Source organism: Rhynchophorus ferrugineus, unplaced genomic scaffold, assembly GCF_030347505.1.
Source record: "Rhynchophorus ferrugineus isolate W39M unplaced genomic scaffold, kcgeb_rfMv2 rfM10, whole genome shotgun sequence".
NCBI classification, from domain to species: Eukaryota; Metazoa; Arthropoda; class Insecta; order Coleoptera; family Curculionidae; genus Rhynchophorus; species Rhynchophorus ferrugineus.
Window position 1 is genome coordinate 3,998,031 of NW_027472589.1, and position 14,872 is coordinate 4,012,902.

Here is a 14,872-nt window from a genome sequence, read left to right on the forward strand (position 1 = left end):
CAGAGAGTTTTATTGAAAGTATGAGTGAGCTACGACAAACTTTTGGTTGATTTCCTTCGTTGTAAGTTGTTACAAACATCCTGTTCTCCAAACAAAATCTTTTATTTAGAGTAAAGGTATGTTTTTAAACGTCTCTACTTAACAAAACATATTCTATTTAATATACCTGTTAATAGAAACTTATATATAAATAAACCAATATCAATAAGAGTTGACTGTATGTAATATAAATCAGTTTTATAAGCGCGGATATAACTCACTATAGTCTATTCAAAGTTTTTTCGTACATACGTCATCAAGATGTTTAATGTATTGCCTGCCGCAATTTGTAAATTCGTTTCAGGATCGGACAAAATTTTCCTTCTCATTTTATTCTAATTAAAAAGAGACACAAACTGTCTGATTAGTTCAAACACCGTAAAGGAATGAGCCTGTCAAAGTCGTCCGGTTGTCAGACGTATGCAAAATTCTTGAAAGCAATAGTGATAAGAGGTTATAACTCTAACTAGTGTTGGGAACAATCGACTGAAATCGACTATCGACTGTTCAGTAATTGACTAATTGTTACTATCGACTATTTCAGTCGCTATTTTTAGTTCGACTGTTTTTACTAGTAACTGTTTTCGGTCGCTATTTTTGGTGCGACTGATTTTATTACTATTTACTATCGACTATTTCAGTCGTTTACTTTTAGTTACTATTTTCGGTTCTACTAGTTCATTCGACTGATTTTTAACGTTCTGGCCTTCCGTCTTAGCCGCGACCTTGAAAGTAATGCGCCGAATTTATGCTTATATAGATTTATATGTGATATATGTGGTTTTATGTTTTTTTGTAGTTTGCTTGTGAATAACTATATATTGTAAATTAATAAGCAGCATTTTGGAACGCTAGTTTTCGAGGGCAAAAAAATTAAATTGTAAATGATATATAGTAAGATACTTTTGACTGGCATAATAGGTAATATTTTGGACTGGTAAACTTTTTGATAAACTTTCACGATTTTTGCCCAAGCCTCTTGTTTGTCGAAACTTTTTTCCTAAAATCTTGAAAACTAAAATTAGGTTCCAAGGGTTTCACAAATTGCATAAATACAAAAGATTTGAAAAATTTTTTACAGTAGCAGTTGTTAAATTTCTTTTAAAAATATTAACGATAAAGAGGTGAATAAAGTATATTAAATATTTGTAATAAATACATTTTCTGATAGGAAAACTCTACTTTCATATTTTGTTGGCTATTAAGAAGAGCACCACAGTTTTTATTTGTTAACGAATGAACTATCTTAACAAAATGTGTTCAACTTTTAAAACCCATTGAAATAATGACCACCGAGTTATCTGGTGAAACGATATCTTTAATTATACGGTTAATAAGAGGACTGCAACATTCCATCAAATCCAGGATTTTAACAAGTGAATGGGGAAAAAATAACAAAATTGTCTATTAGATGTCATCAGTAAAAGACTGGCAATTTTAGAAATGAATACGATATGCGGGAAGTCCACATTTTTAGATCCTAGATTTAAAAAAGCAGGATTTGTTAATGCAAATAATGCTAAGGCGATACAAAAAGTTACCACAAAAGAGGTATCTTCCATTCTAACTTCAAAAAAATACAAATATAGTTCCATAATTCGAAATTCAAGACAAAACTACGGACCAAGAATATATTGACATCTAGAGATATTTTGATACAAAAAAATGGCTAGAACGAAAGAAGTAACTACTCCAAGTACTGCAGCAATTTAACAGATTTAGCTGTATTTGGAAATTCCATTTGTTGGGCGTTTAGAAAACCCATTGGATTTTTAGCAAACCCATAAAATGAAACAACCTGAATTAAATCAGTTACACGTAAAATATTCCTCTATACCCGCAACATATGTCCCCTTGGAAAGAGTTTTTTCAAAATCTGGGCAAATAATTAACGATCGAAGAAACCGCTTCAAGGGAGAAAAGTTGAACATGATAATATTCACAGTACTTTAAAAATATTTCTGTTCAAAAATAAATAAAAAATATTTAAAAAGAGCCTGGTAGTTATTGTACGATCATTTTTAGGTTCGTCATGGATTAGATTTCTCAATGATTAGGTATACGTTTACATTTTATTTAGTAGTTATGGTTATTGAAAATCATTAGTTCTTAGCTTTTGTTTAAGTTATATTGTACTATTTGTATTTATTATGCTACGTTATTTAAAAATAGCAATTAATATATTAAAACACGATAAAACATTTGTGGTGTTATTATTCCATTCCTTTTTACACATCCACAGAACATTCAGTATAAAATTAATCCTACTTCCTTTAAAATTATATTATTTATTACGTGATAATAGAAATTAGTAAATTTTTTTCTTTTCTTTTTTAAAGTAATCATCAGAATGAATATATATACATCTCTGTCTCGCTTGTACTACCATTGGAAATATAAAGACATTTAAAATTAACTGCTCCAAGCATTTATCTCCGTCCTTTCCTATCTCACAATTTATACAGACAAAAATTCTTACGTCTTCGTCTGACATCACGAATGGAAAAAACAGTCGAACCGTGCTTTTTCGCTATTTTTTTGACTATCGACTGTTTTGCGACTATCGACTGTTTCCCCAACGTTAACTCTAACCTATAAAATATTGTGGCTGTATAATTAACTGTAGATTAGATTTTAGTATTTTATGTACTATAACGCTAAAATAAATTATATTTGATAACATGTTTGTTCAATTATTTTATTCATATTAGAATTTTGTTGTATATCAAAACCCAACTGAACTAAAACTCATAGTTTTTTTATTAATCTCCTAGAACGTCAACAGTCTGCCCGTAGGCAATAAGTATTACTATATGATCCTAACTTATTCTAGATATTATTAAATCTCACTCTATGTGTCTATAATCAGTTCGTATGGCAGTTATGGCGTTTGAGCCTACGCACTTCACTGTCAACGCGTACATTTAACCGTTTGACGAGTGCATTGGGATGCACTAATAGTCTTTCAGAGTACATCGTACTAACACTTCTAATCACAATCGTTATGGGATCTATGGGGATATCGCGCGTTCCAGGTGAAGATTAAAGATATTCTCTCTAGCCGGAAAACCATCGACGCAGGAGTTCCACAAGGCTCCTCCCAGGCACCCGCTCTATTTAATATCTTTCTTTCAGATATCCCTAGGAGACCACAGGTTGAGGCTGCTTTTTACGCAGACGACACTGCTTACTTTGCTTCTTCAAGAGTAGCACCGAAGCAGACTCCAAAAACAACTCGATGAGACGGTCCAGTGGTTACATTTCTGGAGGTTGCAGGTCAACCCAGAGAAAACCCAGGCCATCTTCTTCCACAAGAAGCGTTTTGCACCGAGCATTTCGCGTCTTAAAATCGAGAACGCCGATATCCCATGGTCAGAAAAAGCCACCTATCTCGGTCTCGTCTTCGATCGCAAATTTAGGTGGAACTCCCACATTCAAAAGTCCCTCCATAAAGGTCAAGGTATTGTTAATTTGCTGTTCCCGCTTATCAACAGGGCCAGCAGGCTTCCTCTATCTATAAAATCTCTCCTGTACAAGATGCTGGTTCGATCAGTCGTTCTATACGGCTCCAGTGTTTATCTAAAATACGTCTCACCTAGCCAGGTGGAACGTCTTCAAGTGTTTCAAAACAAAATTCTCAGGAGAATTATTAATGCCCCTTGGTTCGTCAGGAACAATCAAATTCATAGAGAAACAGACGTCCCCCAAGTTCACGATTTTATATCCGAGGTTTACTCGAGATATTTCTCCACTCTTCGTCTCTCGGACAATAGATGTATTACCGAGCTGGCCGATATTTTAGGCCAATAACTCATTCGGCTCTTCGTAGCCTTATTCTATCACAGCCGACACTACCCCGTTGTGCTCTAACTCCAAATTGTCTCGACCTTCTCCGGCGAGCGATTAACTCATGTATCGCAAGCCGCGTGGTGTAATAACGACGCCACGTCCTTGCCTGGCCCTTGTGCCTCTTAACGGTGTTACCGGTTACGGGCACCCTCCTTACTAACAGTAAGAAGTATCAGTTAGGGTCATTGGATCAGCTGATAGGGTGGGGTTTAGTGGGTAGCCCAGAGGCAGTCTCCACATAACCAGTCCAACTCGCTTATTCTTGCGGGTCTTCCCGACCAGGCATCCGTAACAGGATTCCCCTACCCGGTTCCAGGCCAAAAAAGGGGGGATATCGCGCTGAATCAATTTGTTGGATACGTAATATGGGGCATCGACGATGACTCGCAACACTTTACTCTGGAACCTCTGGAGGATATCTATGTTAGATTTGCTAGTAGTACCCCACAGTTCAATACCATAAGGTCCAAATGGACCTAGGTATTGACTTATACAGCAAAACCTTGTTATCTAATGATAATTTAGATTTACGCCTCAAGCTGTTTGCGTTTTGTAACTATTTTTTTCCATGTCAAACGTCGATCGAAATGCATTCCCAGATATTTAACGTTGTCTGCTTGCAGAAGTTCATGATTATTCAGTTTTACTGAGGGACATGTTCTTCTAGAAAGGGCGAATGTCTTCAACCACAATTCGACTTTGTTAAGATGAAGTTGGAGGTTTCTTGTGGCTGATATTGGATCCTCGTGTGGTGATAAAACCGCTGTATCGTTAGTATAAGTTGTAACAGTAGTGTTTCTTGAGGTCGGTAGGTCAGCTGTATACAATATATATAACAATGGGCCAAGAACACTGCCCTGCAGAACACCCGAATATATTGCATGTAGGTCAGTGTATTCGTCACTCGTTTGACAATAAAATGTATGTCTGTGATGTGTGATTTCAGCAATTGAATGTAATAGGATGCTACCGTATTACTGGAATCCAACCGTTAATCTATTACATGATGTGGACGACGATACCCTGGACGTTATCTTTAATTTGACCAAAGACTTCCTCAACACTATCGAAATCGACCCGGAGGATATCGAAAAGTTTTTCGGTAAGAAAAACACACACTTGTTTTAATGTATAATACAATAATCGTTTATTTTCAGAATAAGATTATCAATAAAATACTTTGTGTCAATATAAAATTAAAATTGGGTAAAATAGATTTGGTGTATAAAATAAAACTTTCAAAAAACCAACAACAAAAAATGCTTTGGTCCTATTTTTGTCCCAGTTTTCGACCGGGAGTCATCGGTATCACTTCTTGGAACCTCTTCGCGTTCTTGTTGGCCCATTCAATGAATTTGTCGCCCAGAGAAGCAACACACACGAGAGTCATGCTGTTATCGTAGTCCGCATTGTGGGCATTCGCTGCTGTTTTCTTGGTTATTCGCTGGTATATGTCTTCCAATTTTAAACTAAATGCAAAACGCCCTTGACGATAATTCATTTTTAAAAAAGTCGAGAAACAAAAAAATGGGGACTTGACCTTTTATTGACAGAGAAAAGCGTTTTTATTTATGTTTTTATAAGGAAAACGACAAATTTCAAATACTAAACGAGGTTTTGTTATAATTATGTTGTAATGGTAACCGTTGTGACGTAGACTGTCATTATGGAAAGAAGTGTTAAACATAGAGAAAACTTTATGGTGTTAAATGTTAAAATCTCAACATCAGATATAAAAATTTTAAAAAGTTTTAATATAAATTGAATTAAAATTATCAATAACTTGAGGACTATACGATTTTATCATGTTTACACTTACGTAAGATTAATCTTATCAATTTTATTAAGAATAATTTATACATATAGCTATTACCTGAAATTAAGTTTTCTCCTACATTGAAATTGTTTATTTCTTTTCAGATTTACACTGTTTAAATCAGTGTCTTCGACTGAATCAATTCTCCGTTTTTTTGGTGTGGTTTCATTGATTTTTTGAATCATCAAAGCTCTGTCCAGTGCAGGATGTCCTGTATTTGGTTCCAAAGAATTATCAAATTCATCCTTATTTTCTAATGTGGTTATTGATAAGTCTGATGCTTCGGCTTTAGGGTCTTGTAGTAATTCAGCAAACATTTTCAATGAATCAATACACAGCACACCTATAAATCAATCATGATCAAAATGGTTTGGATAAAATTGATTTGCTACTTTTACCTTCATTTAAAGAGCTCTTTGCATTCTGTATTGCCCTTTGAAGTATCGGATAATCGAACCCATCCCCATTATGCGCCACTAAGCAGACAGGCTGAGGATGATGACCCAAAAATAAGTTTATAGCCTTGACAGTTTTCTCGGAAAAACGTCCCATGTTTTCTAGAGCCTCATTTGAAAGACCTGTAATTATTTCTGACTCACTCGAAATGAGCTTACAAGGATTAAAAGACAGGGTCAGTCTGTTCTGCACACGCTTAAAAACGCCCAAACTTAAGTGATCTGTTAAAACGGCCAGCATACTTAGTTCTGTAATTTTGGTCTTGTTGTTTTCCAAACCTGGCAATCCCGTAGTTTCTAGATCCATAAAAACAAAAGTTTGTATATCCTCCATTATGATTTAATACCGACACATATAAACTTGTAAATAAGTATAGAAGATAGATATAATCATACATATACATAAAATAGATAACTGTGTTTACATTTATAAGTAAGGTTATAACTAAGGCTCTGTATTCTGTGGTTAAAAATTTAGTTTTAAAAATTATACAACCAAAAAAACATAAAAATGTTAAAGTAAAATTATCATAATAAACAGCTAAAATAATTAAAAACATTTATATCCAGGAAATACTTTTTAAAAGGATTGTTACTTATCCAGGAAATACTCCCGTGAAATCGCATTTTGGTTTTACATGCCATCTCGTTTACATACGAAAGCAACAATATTTGCCTCCTTGTTGCACATTATTAAATCACAAATCGCCATCTTCTCTTTTTGACTGTTGACAGACAACGTTTTCATTTATTGAGTTTTTATTCAGATTTTGTCTCAAACAGTGATTATTATTATTTTTTATTGTTTATCTTTCTGATGGGAAAAGTTAATAACAGTACAGGTGTGGAAATAATACCTATCAACGAGAAATCTCCCGCAGAGTCACATGAAAAACGCTTAAAAATGCCGTATATGTCCGATCCGTCTATAGTCCCACGAGTACAAAAGGTAAACAAATGCAATAAATATTGTTAGTAGGCTATTTTTGTTAAATTGTATATCAGACTCGATCATCAGTATTTTGTTTTCATTATATACGTTTCGGTTCTCGTCAATTTATCAACATATTTTCGTATTAAAACTTACTGTTATTTATATTTGTATCTTTTTCAGTAATAACCTTTTAATGCTATCAATTTAATTTCTAATCAATATTTAACCGTATGTTTAAGCTTGTGAATACATACATTTAATTCAACCAATCCTACAATTTTAATTAGAAGTGATTCTATTTTCGTTCATATGTTTATCTAGTGTTAATATTTTTCAGTACTTGGAAAATAACATTGACAAAACATATGTTGACATTAATCAAATGGCCGATGAACTTCAGAAAAAATATCGTGAATACGGTAAAAGGAAACGAAGTGCTTTCAGGGCCTCGGTCAAGAAAGCCTACTCAATAGTGTTACAGAGTTATGGCTTGGAGGATAAAGAGAGCTCTGACGAGATTGTCAGCGAGGAAAGCGATCAGGAGAGCGGAGATGAGGATAAGTTTGTATGGAAGTTTATCGGCTGTTAACGCATCGACATTTATATATTTTATTTTGGTGCTAGGCCAATGATTCGATGAATAATCAGCTGGTGGATATGTATCAAAGACAAGCTGCCGTTAAACCCAAGCTGGACGAGAGCGAGCTGATTGACATTAGTAGTGAGGATTCTGAGGAGGAGGCTGCTTACAATAGTTTCACGAAAACCAACGGCGCGTCGACTTCCAGGCCTCCGAACCTCAGGACGGTGATTGTTCCTGGATATATCAATAACAAACCCACGGTAAGATTAGGCTGAGTTAAGTTCTAGGCATTTTTTTAATTAGTAAACTTTCAAAGATACCGGCGTTTTAAGCGAGCGACAGGTTTGGAAATTGGGGCCTGAAAAGACCTTTGTAATTTTAATTTTTACTACACACCCTTATATGTTTATTTACATTTCAAAAATTTTAAAAAAATCTGGTATGTATGAACAAGTTGACATTTTTTAACTAATGTATCCTTCTAATATAAAAAGAGAAAGCAAATTATTCTCGATTATTAAAAACATCCCAAAATAACGATTTGAAAAACGATTTTTTTATCATTCCGAATTTATAAAAAGGAAAAGATGCGGAGATACAAAAAAGATTTCCACAACATTTCAGGTAAACCGGTTAAGAAAATTAAAAAATCGGTAAACAAATTGAGACAAAATTTAGGCAGCTTAGCTCCGATAATGGTATTTAAATAGTGATGTGTGGAACGTTCATATTAGAATTCCCATAATTTATAGGATTATTTTGAGAATATCTGAGTTCCAGAAAATGTATTAGGTTTTTAATAACATCCCATCAATGAAACAAAAAAAAATCTTATCATTATTATTACCAAACCTTCATCTTATTATCTTAATTGAGTCTAGTGGCGAGGAAAGTGAAACTAATTAAACGAAATATTATTATTTGTGGTTGCATAAGGACTATATAACACCTTTTATGTGTTGTCCCATCTGATAGCACAATTAAAGGGTGTTAGAACATGTTTCTGCATCTTGTTCTGATGGCTGCGACACTTCTTTGATCTTTCAGCGTTTATTTGATAAATCTTACAGTTTTTATGAAGCACAGTCGATATGGTGAATTTTTAAGAAAGCGAGATTAAGATTTAAGATTACTAGATTATTGACCGTCAAACTGATTATACATTTTTTATGTTGCAGTACTTCGTTTCCTATTAACAAAGCAGCAAAGGATGGTCCTTGTTCTGCGTTTTTTTTTATTCTCTAGTATTTAATTCAAATTTTTTTTCGGTCACAAGTTTGAAAAATGTATACATATAGCAACAATCTAAGTAATTGGGCAAGACAAACGAATTGACCCCCTCCAAACTGAAAAATTTGGCAGAAATTTCAGTTTTCAAAGTACCAGATCGGACGAAAAAATTCGTGAATAATTTTGTTTCTGACTTTCTCGAAAGATTCGAGTAACTCAATACAGCATTCTATTCGTTAAAATAGGCTCTTCTTTCAGTTAGTCTTGTCCGCTAAGCGAAATCGATTTTTTCAAATGCGATTTTGAAGATCTGTTATCATATTTCAGTTGTACGACAAGCGTCATTCGGAATCCGCGCCCCAAGAGCGCGGAAAGAAACGCAAACTGGAAGCCACCATAATGCCGATCAAAGACGTCCCCAGCATTTCAAAGAAGAAGAAGATCGATGGCGGCGCCTTCGAGGAACCGAGGTTTTCCTTCAAGGACATCGGGGGCATGGACAAGACCCTGGAGGACGTGTGCAAACTGCTGCTTCACATACGGTAAATTAGTAGCTTTCCGATAAGATCGACGGGATAATATATCTCTCGTCCACAGGCATCCGGAGCTATACCGGAAGATCGGTATATCGCCGCCCCGAGGCTTCCTATTACACGGACCTCCAGGGTGTGGTAAAACACTTCTGGCGCATGCCATCGCGGGGGTGAGTCTCTGTTCAAATAACGTTTTACGGCGTTTTCAAACCACGTATTCCCACAGGAACTCGGCGTGCAGCTGATCAAGGTGGCCGCGCCCGAATTGGTAGCTGGCGTGTCGGGTGAGAGCGAGGAGAGGATCCGGGAGCTATTCGAGAGGGCCTGTAATTCGGCGCCCTGTGTCCTTTTCATCGACGAGGTGGACGCCATCACGCCGAACAGGCAGAACGCGCAGAAGGAGATGGAGAGAAGGATAGTGGCGCAGTTGTTGAGTTGTTTGGACGGTGGGTATTGTTTTCCTGACGTTTTGACGTGCGGGAATTGACCGTGGCGGGTGTATTTTGTAGATCTGAACCTGGCGCAGAATGGCGACAAGGTGCTGGTGATCGGGGCGACCAACAGGCCGGATGCCATCGATCCTGCGCTAAGGCGAGCGGGCAGATTCGACAGGGAGGTATGTCTGGGCATCCCGAATGAAAGAGCGAGGGAGCAAATACTAAAGGTGAGTCTTCGAGGCATTAATTTTTATTTATCACCATTATTAACCGGCTGCTGTGATGATTCGTTCATTAAAATCGACCTCATTGGTTGGAATCCGTTGATAAAAGCGCTACCCACCCCTCACCTGGGGTATGTAGCCCAAATTCGACGGTCCCAGTCGTAATCCAGGGTCTCTGTCACCCATTTTTTTTTTAAAGATGTGGGATACAAAATCACCGATACTTTTGGCTTGGTGTAAATTTCATACCTACTGATGTACATCAGTTTGTGTGTGTGGGTTTATTTTATTGATATATTCCAGGTATTAACCAGCAATTTAACACTATCTGAAGACTTCGATTACCAAAAAATTGCCAAATACACGCCAGGATACGTGGGCGCCGATTTACTGTCACTCACTAGGGAGGCTTCGATGGTAGCTGTGAACAGGTGAGGTTCATATATTGAGCCATTCTGATATATTGAGTTTTTTTTTCGTTCTTTAGGGTACTGAGCGATATCAAGGAAAGGCGTCGATTTCAACAGGCGCTGGCGATGCAACAAGCGGCCGAGGAACAGAGGAAAGCCAAGGAGTTGGCGGCTCAGTACGCCGAAGCCCAGAAGAAGAATCACGTAGGCATTTCTCTATATATGTATTCGTGCTGAGCTCATCTCGTTATTTACTAGGAGGCAACCAATGAAGCGGCTCAACAGGAGATAGTGGTGGACAGTCCTCGGCCTGTAATAGACAAGGACAAAGAGGCAGATACATCCAGTGATGCTGTCGTCGTTGTAGATGACGCAGAAGAGGTAAGACATACAGTTATTGAACATTTTAATCAATATAAAAGGATTAATTCTAAAGTTCTTATAGACCGGGTCAAAGTAGCAAGAATGGGTTTTGGAACATCATTTGTTTTGATAGAATACAAATTGTTGTACAGTTTCTAAGGATCACCAGTAATCTTGTACTGGAATCTTCAAAATTATCTTGATTACATTAAATTATCAATGCTCTCTCTACTGTTGTATTATATGTTGTATAAAACATATAACCTCCTTATAGAGTGGGTCAAAGCGCCAAAGAAGGAATAAGTTTCAAAACATCAAGAACATTAATTGTTTTGATAGAATATGATTAGAAATCAACATGTATCAGAGATTGTTTTATGGTTTCTAAAGAATATTCGTAGAATTCATTGTTATATTCACCAACATTTTTGTTGTTTGTACTTGAATTTCCAGAATTCCTTTGACAATATTAAATTATCATAGCTCTTTGTACATTTTTGTGTTGCTATCTTCACTCACCAGAAGAATTTGTGTTTCCGTTAATTGGTTTTGTCATTACACTCTAACCCTCTTCATTTCTCGATTGGACGAGGTTTCTACTGATGACAAAGAGAATTTAAAAGAGAGTTGTTTAAGAAAGAGTTGCTAGTTTAGGGTAAATTAGATGGCTCGGTGAATGGAGGTAAAACGAAATGAGACAGTGGTGTTTATATTATGTTCCCGTTATTTATTGAAGTAATATAAAAATGTGGAAAATAGAAAATAGATAAAACGGATGGCAGCGGTGTTACCTGGAGACGAGGCTTGCAGTCGACGGTGGCACGTCTAAACCAAACGATGGTCGAGTACTGAATGAATGGAAATACCCTTCAATAACATCCCAGATAAACGTCTCGGGGTTGCCAGCTATTCGTTATCGGGTTCTAGTTGGCGCTGGCACCCCGCCCGTGTTCCATATCTGGGATTATATTTCTGGGTATTTTGTAGACCGTTTTTCTACTATGTAAAATTCGACATGCCTCAAGGTCGCTACACTAGCTTCTAGTCGAAAATCTTCCATTTGCATAAAACTAGTTGATTCTATATTGAAGACCTTTTGAACTAAGTTGAAATTTTATAATTGCGATATAAAAAAATCGCGATTTTAACATTTTCGAACCCATTTCAGTCCCAATCGAAGCCGGAGGCGACAAACGCCGTATGCGCCTCGTCGGATTCGAATTTGAACGGAGTACTACCGCCAGCTGATCCGGAACCCGAGATAATAGTCGAAGAAGGTAATTCCGTGTTACATCGTTTGTGTTTCGTGGCGTTAATCGTAATTTTACAGAATCATTACCGCCACAAGAACCGATGCCCGTGGACGAGATCAAAACCCTGACGCCGCTGGAAGAGTTACAGATATGGCTACACGACAGAGTTCCTATCAGCGACGACCAGCTACAGAACATCTGCGTCACGATGGAAGATTTCGGAAAGGTTCGCGTTTATCAGTATTTTATTCCTTTTTCGTATCCTAATTCGGGACGATTCCAGGCCTTGAAGAGTGTACAGCCGTCGGCGAAACGGGAAGGCTTCGCCACGGTTCCCGACACCACCTGGGACGACATCGGTTCGTTGAAGGACATCAGGGAGGAACTACAGATGGCGATCTTGGTAAGCGAATCGGTGGCGAGCGGTCGACGATGAATACTCGATGTTACGGATGATTTTCAGGCGCCTGTACGCTACTCCAACCAGTTCGAAGCCCTGGGTCTGAACGTACCCGCGGGAGTGTTGCTGTGCGGCCCGCCCGGTTGCGGTAAGACTCTCTTGGCGAAGGCCATCGCCAACGAGGCTGGTATCAACTTCATATCCGTTAAGGGACCCGAGCTGCTTAACATGGTGAGTGTATACGTCTGTCTTGTCACACGTCTAATTTGTACATATGTTCTACAGTATGTAGGTGAGAGCGAACGGGCAGTGAGGGTGTGCTTCGAGAGAGCGAGAAACTCGGCGCCCTGCGTGATATTCTTCGACGAGCTGGACGCCCTCTGTCCTAAAAGGTCAGATTCTAGAGAGGTAACGTTGGTCTTCCGGAGAACTCGTCTGCACTATTGCTTGGAGGCGTACGCTTAACCTCCCGGATCCTCACACTTACTCTTGATCGCAATATCGAGGGAGTAGCTCCGACAAGCGATAGTGCAGCTTCTCTCGGTATCCCTAGGCACGCATTAACTTAGACCGAACGATTTAGGGTGGAGCGACGATGCGTGTCGTGAACCAGATGCTTACGGAGATGGACGGCGTTGAGGGACGCCGAGGCGTGTTCCTCCTGGCGGCCAGCAATCGACCGGACATCGTAGATCCGGCCGTGTTACGACCTGGACGTCTGGACAAAATCCTCTATGTGGGACTGCCCTCGCGTGAAGAGCGGGTGGATATCCTACGAGCTATCACCAAAGTAAGATTAATTGTTAATTCAATATAGTCTTCGTTATAATTGGAACTGTTTCTCTTTCAAGTCTTATATTCTAATAGTGTTTTATAAGGGTTTTAACCCATAGTTGGTAAAAGGAGACTTTAAAAATATATTAAAAAAAAAAGAACTATAATACAAACAAATGAACTTAGCTTGATTTTTTTAATCTCTTATAACATATATTTGGTTCAGCATTCTGTGAAGTTTTCATAATTTATTTCCTTCTATTATTCTTCAAAGGAATATAAAGAAGCAATTGTCCAAGTGGCCATAATTGCTTGGACATAACCCATGGGCTATGTTCTAATACCTTACAAAATTATATATCAAAAAGTGTAAATCCACATGTTTTAGTCTTGAGCAGACAGATTCATCTCACTTAATTATACAGTTAGGCGACTTACTATCCTGTTATCTGTAACTGACTCATGAATTTCCATGATTCACGAACTAAACTTTCAGAACGGAACCAGACCGAAACTAGACGATGACGTCGACCTCGTCAGCATAGGGACATCGGAGCAAACCAAAGGCTATACGGGCGCCGACCTGGCCGCCCTCGTCCGGGAAGCCTCCGTCCTCGCCCTAAAGGAGTTCATGATGTCTGGCGACTCCAGCGTGAAAGTATCCAGCCGACATTTCGTCAAAGCCACCGAGAAAATACGACCCTCTGTGCCGGAAAAGGTGAGTTCGCGCCCCGCCTCGAGTTCTTCCTGGTACTAATCGATCCTCCGTCTTTAACAGGACCAGAAACACTACGAGAAACTAAAACGGCTGTACACGGCGGTACCGGAACAAGCCGAGGTCGAAGAGATGGAGTACTCCTAAGTTGGAATTGTTTTACGTTTGTAATGTCGTTTTATATTTTTCCCCCCTACTCACCCTCCTCGTTTTTTCCCCGCGCCCCTCACAGTTGTAGAATCTATTTATACCTTCAAGTAGGTAGCACCTTTACATAAATATATTTGAAAAGTATTAGTTTTCAATTGGACTTTATATTGTTTTTTTATAAATATATATAAATATATATATATATATATATTTGTACATGTACCCATGTGAATATTGTGAAAAAGCATCGGTATGGACAGGTTTTTCTGTTTTGTTAGTGGACGTGGACGTCGACCATTTAGTTTTGTGACGGTTTCTTTGTTACAATGGATCAGATAGGTCTCAATTTGCCTTTTAGTGGATCAATCCACGGTAAATGTTTAAACAAATGGAGGCATAATAAATTTAATTTTTTAATAATCGATTTGTTTTAATTGTAATCCTGTTACGAGAGCTCCTACAAGGTTCTAAGAAATAGAAATAAAATAATTTAGAATGAACAATGTGGTGTGGCATTATTGGTCATATTTAATATGCATAAAATATATAACAATAAAAATAAATAGAAACGGTAAGATCAGGAAGGGATATAGATATACATCAGAACAAGTGCTAGAGGAGTCGGTAATTAGTTGTAGAAGAAAGAAAAAAAACAGCAGGTAGTAAAGCAGCTAGGACACATGTATATATACCGAAGAAGAGGCCAG

General features: G+C 37.7%; 2 protein-coding genes across 3 annotated transcripts; one reads left to right on the forward strand and one right to left on the reverse strand.

The window, feature by feature from the left end:
- Positions 1 to 5,007: 5,007 nt before the first annotated feature.
- Positions 5,008 to 6,872, reverse strand: LOC143203656 (uncharacterized). Its single transcript, XM_076415909.1, has 3 exons — positions 6,103 to 6,872; positions 5,762 to 6,047; positions 5,008 to 5,357 (listed from the first exon to the last, which is right to left on the reverse strand). The coding sequence occupies exons 1-3, from the start codon at positions 6,491 to 6,493 to the stop codon at positions 5,159 to 5,161; spliced, it is 876 nt and encodes a 291-aa protein (XP_076272024.1). The 5' UTR covers positions 6,494 to 6,872; the 3' UTR covers positions 5,008 to 5,158.
- On the forward strand, positions 6,848 to 14,585 carry smid (nuclear valosin-containing protein-like smid). 2 transcript variants are annotated; one of them, XM_076415903.1, is made up of 18 exons: positions 6,848 to 7,108; positions 7,431 to 7,658; positions 7,718 to 7,936; positions 9,234 to 9,448; positions 9,504 to 9,609; positions 9,666 to 9,885; positions 9,949 to 10,103; positions 10,404 to 10,531; positions 10,588 to 10,714; positions 10,769 to 10,891; positions 12,042 to 12,150; positions 12,204 to 12,352; positions 12,410 to 12,529; positions 12,590 to 12,757; positions 12,812 to 12,934; positions 13,110 to 13,316; positions 13,797 to 14,018; positions 14,079 to 14,585. In XM_076415903.1, exons 1-18 carry the CDS (start codon positions 6,977 to 6,979, stop codon positions 14,160 to 14,162), a joined length of 2,835 nt encoding a protein of 944 aa, XP_076272018.1. In that variant the 5' UTR covers positions 6,848 to 6,976; the 3' UTR covers positions 14,163 to 14,585. The 2 variants fall into 2 exon arrangements, with proteins under 2 accessions (XP_076272018.1, XP_076272019.1); XM_076415904.1 differs by lacking the exons at positions 13,797 to 14,018; positions 14,079 to 14,585 and having other exon boundaries at positions 6,860 to 7,108; positions 12,812 to 12,918; positions 13,110 to 13,279.
- The last annotated feature ends 287 nt before the right edge of the window (positions 14,586 to 14,872 follow it).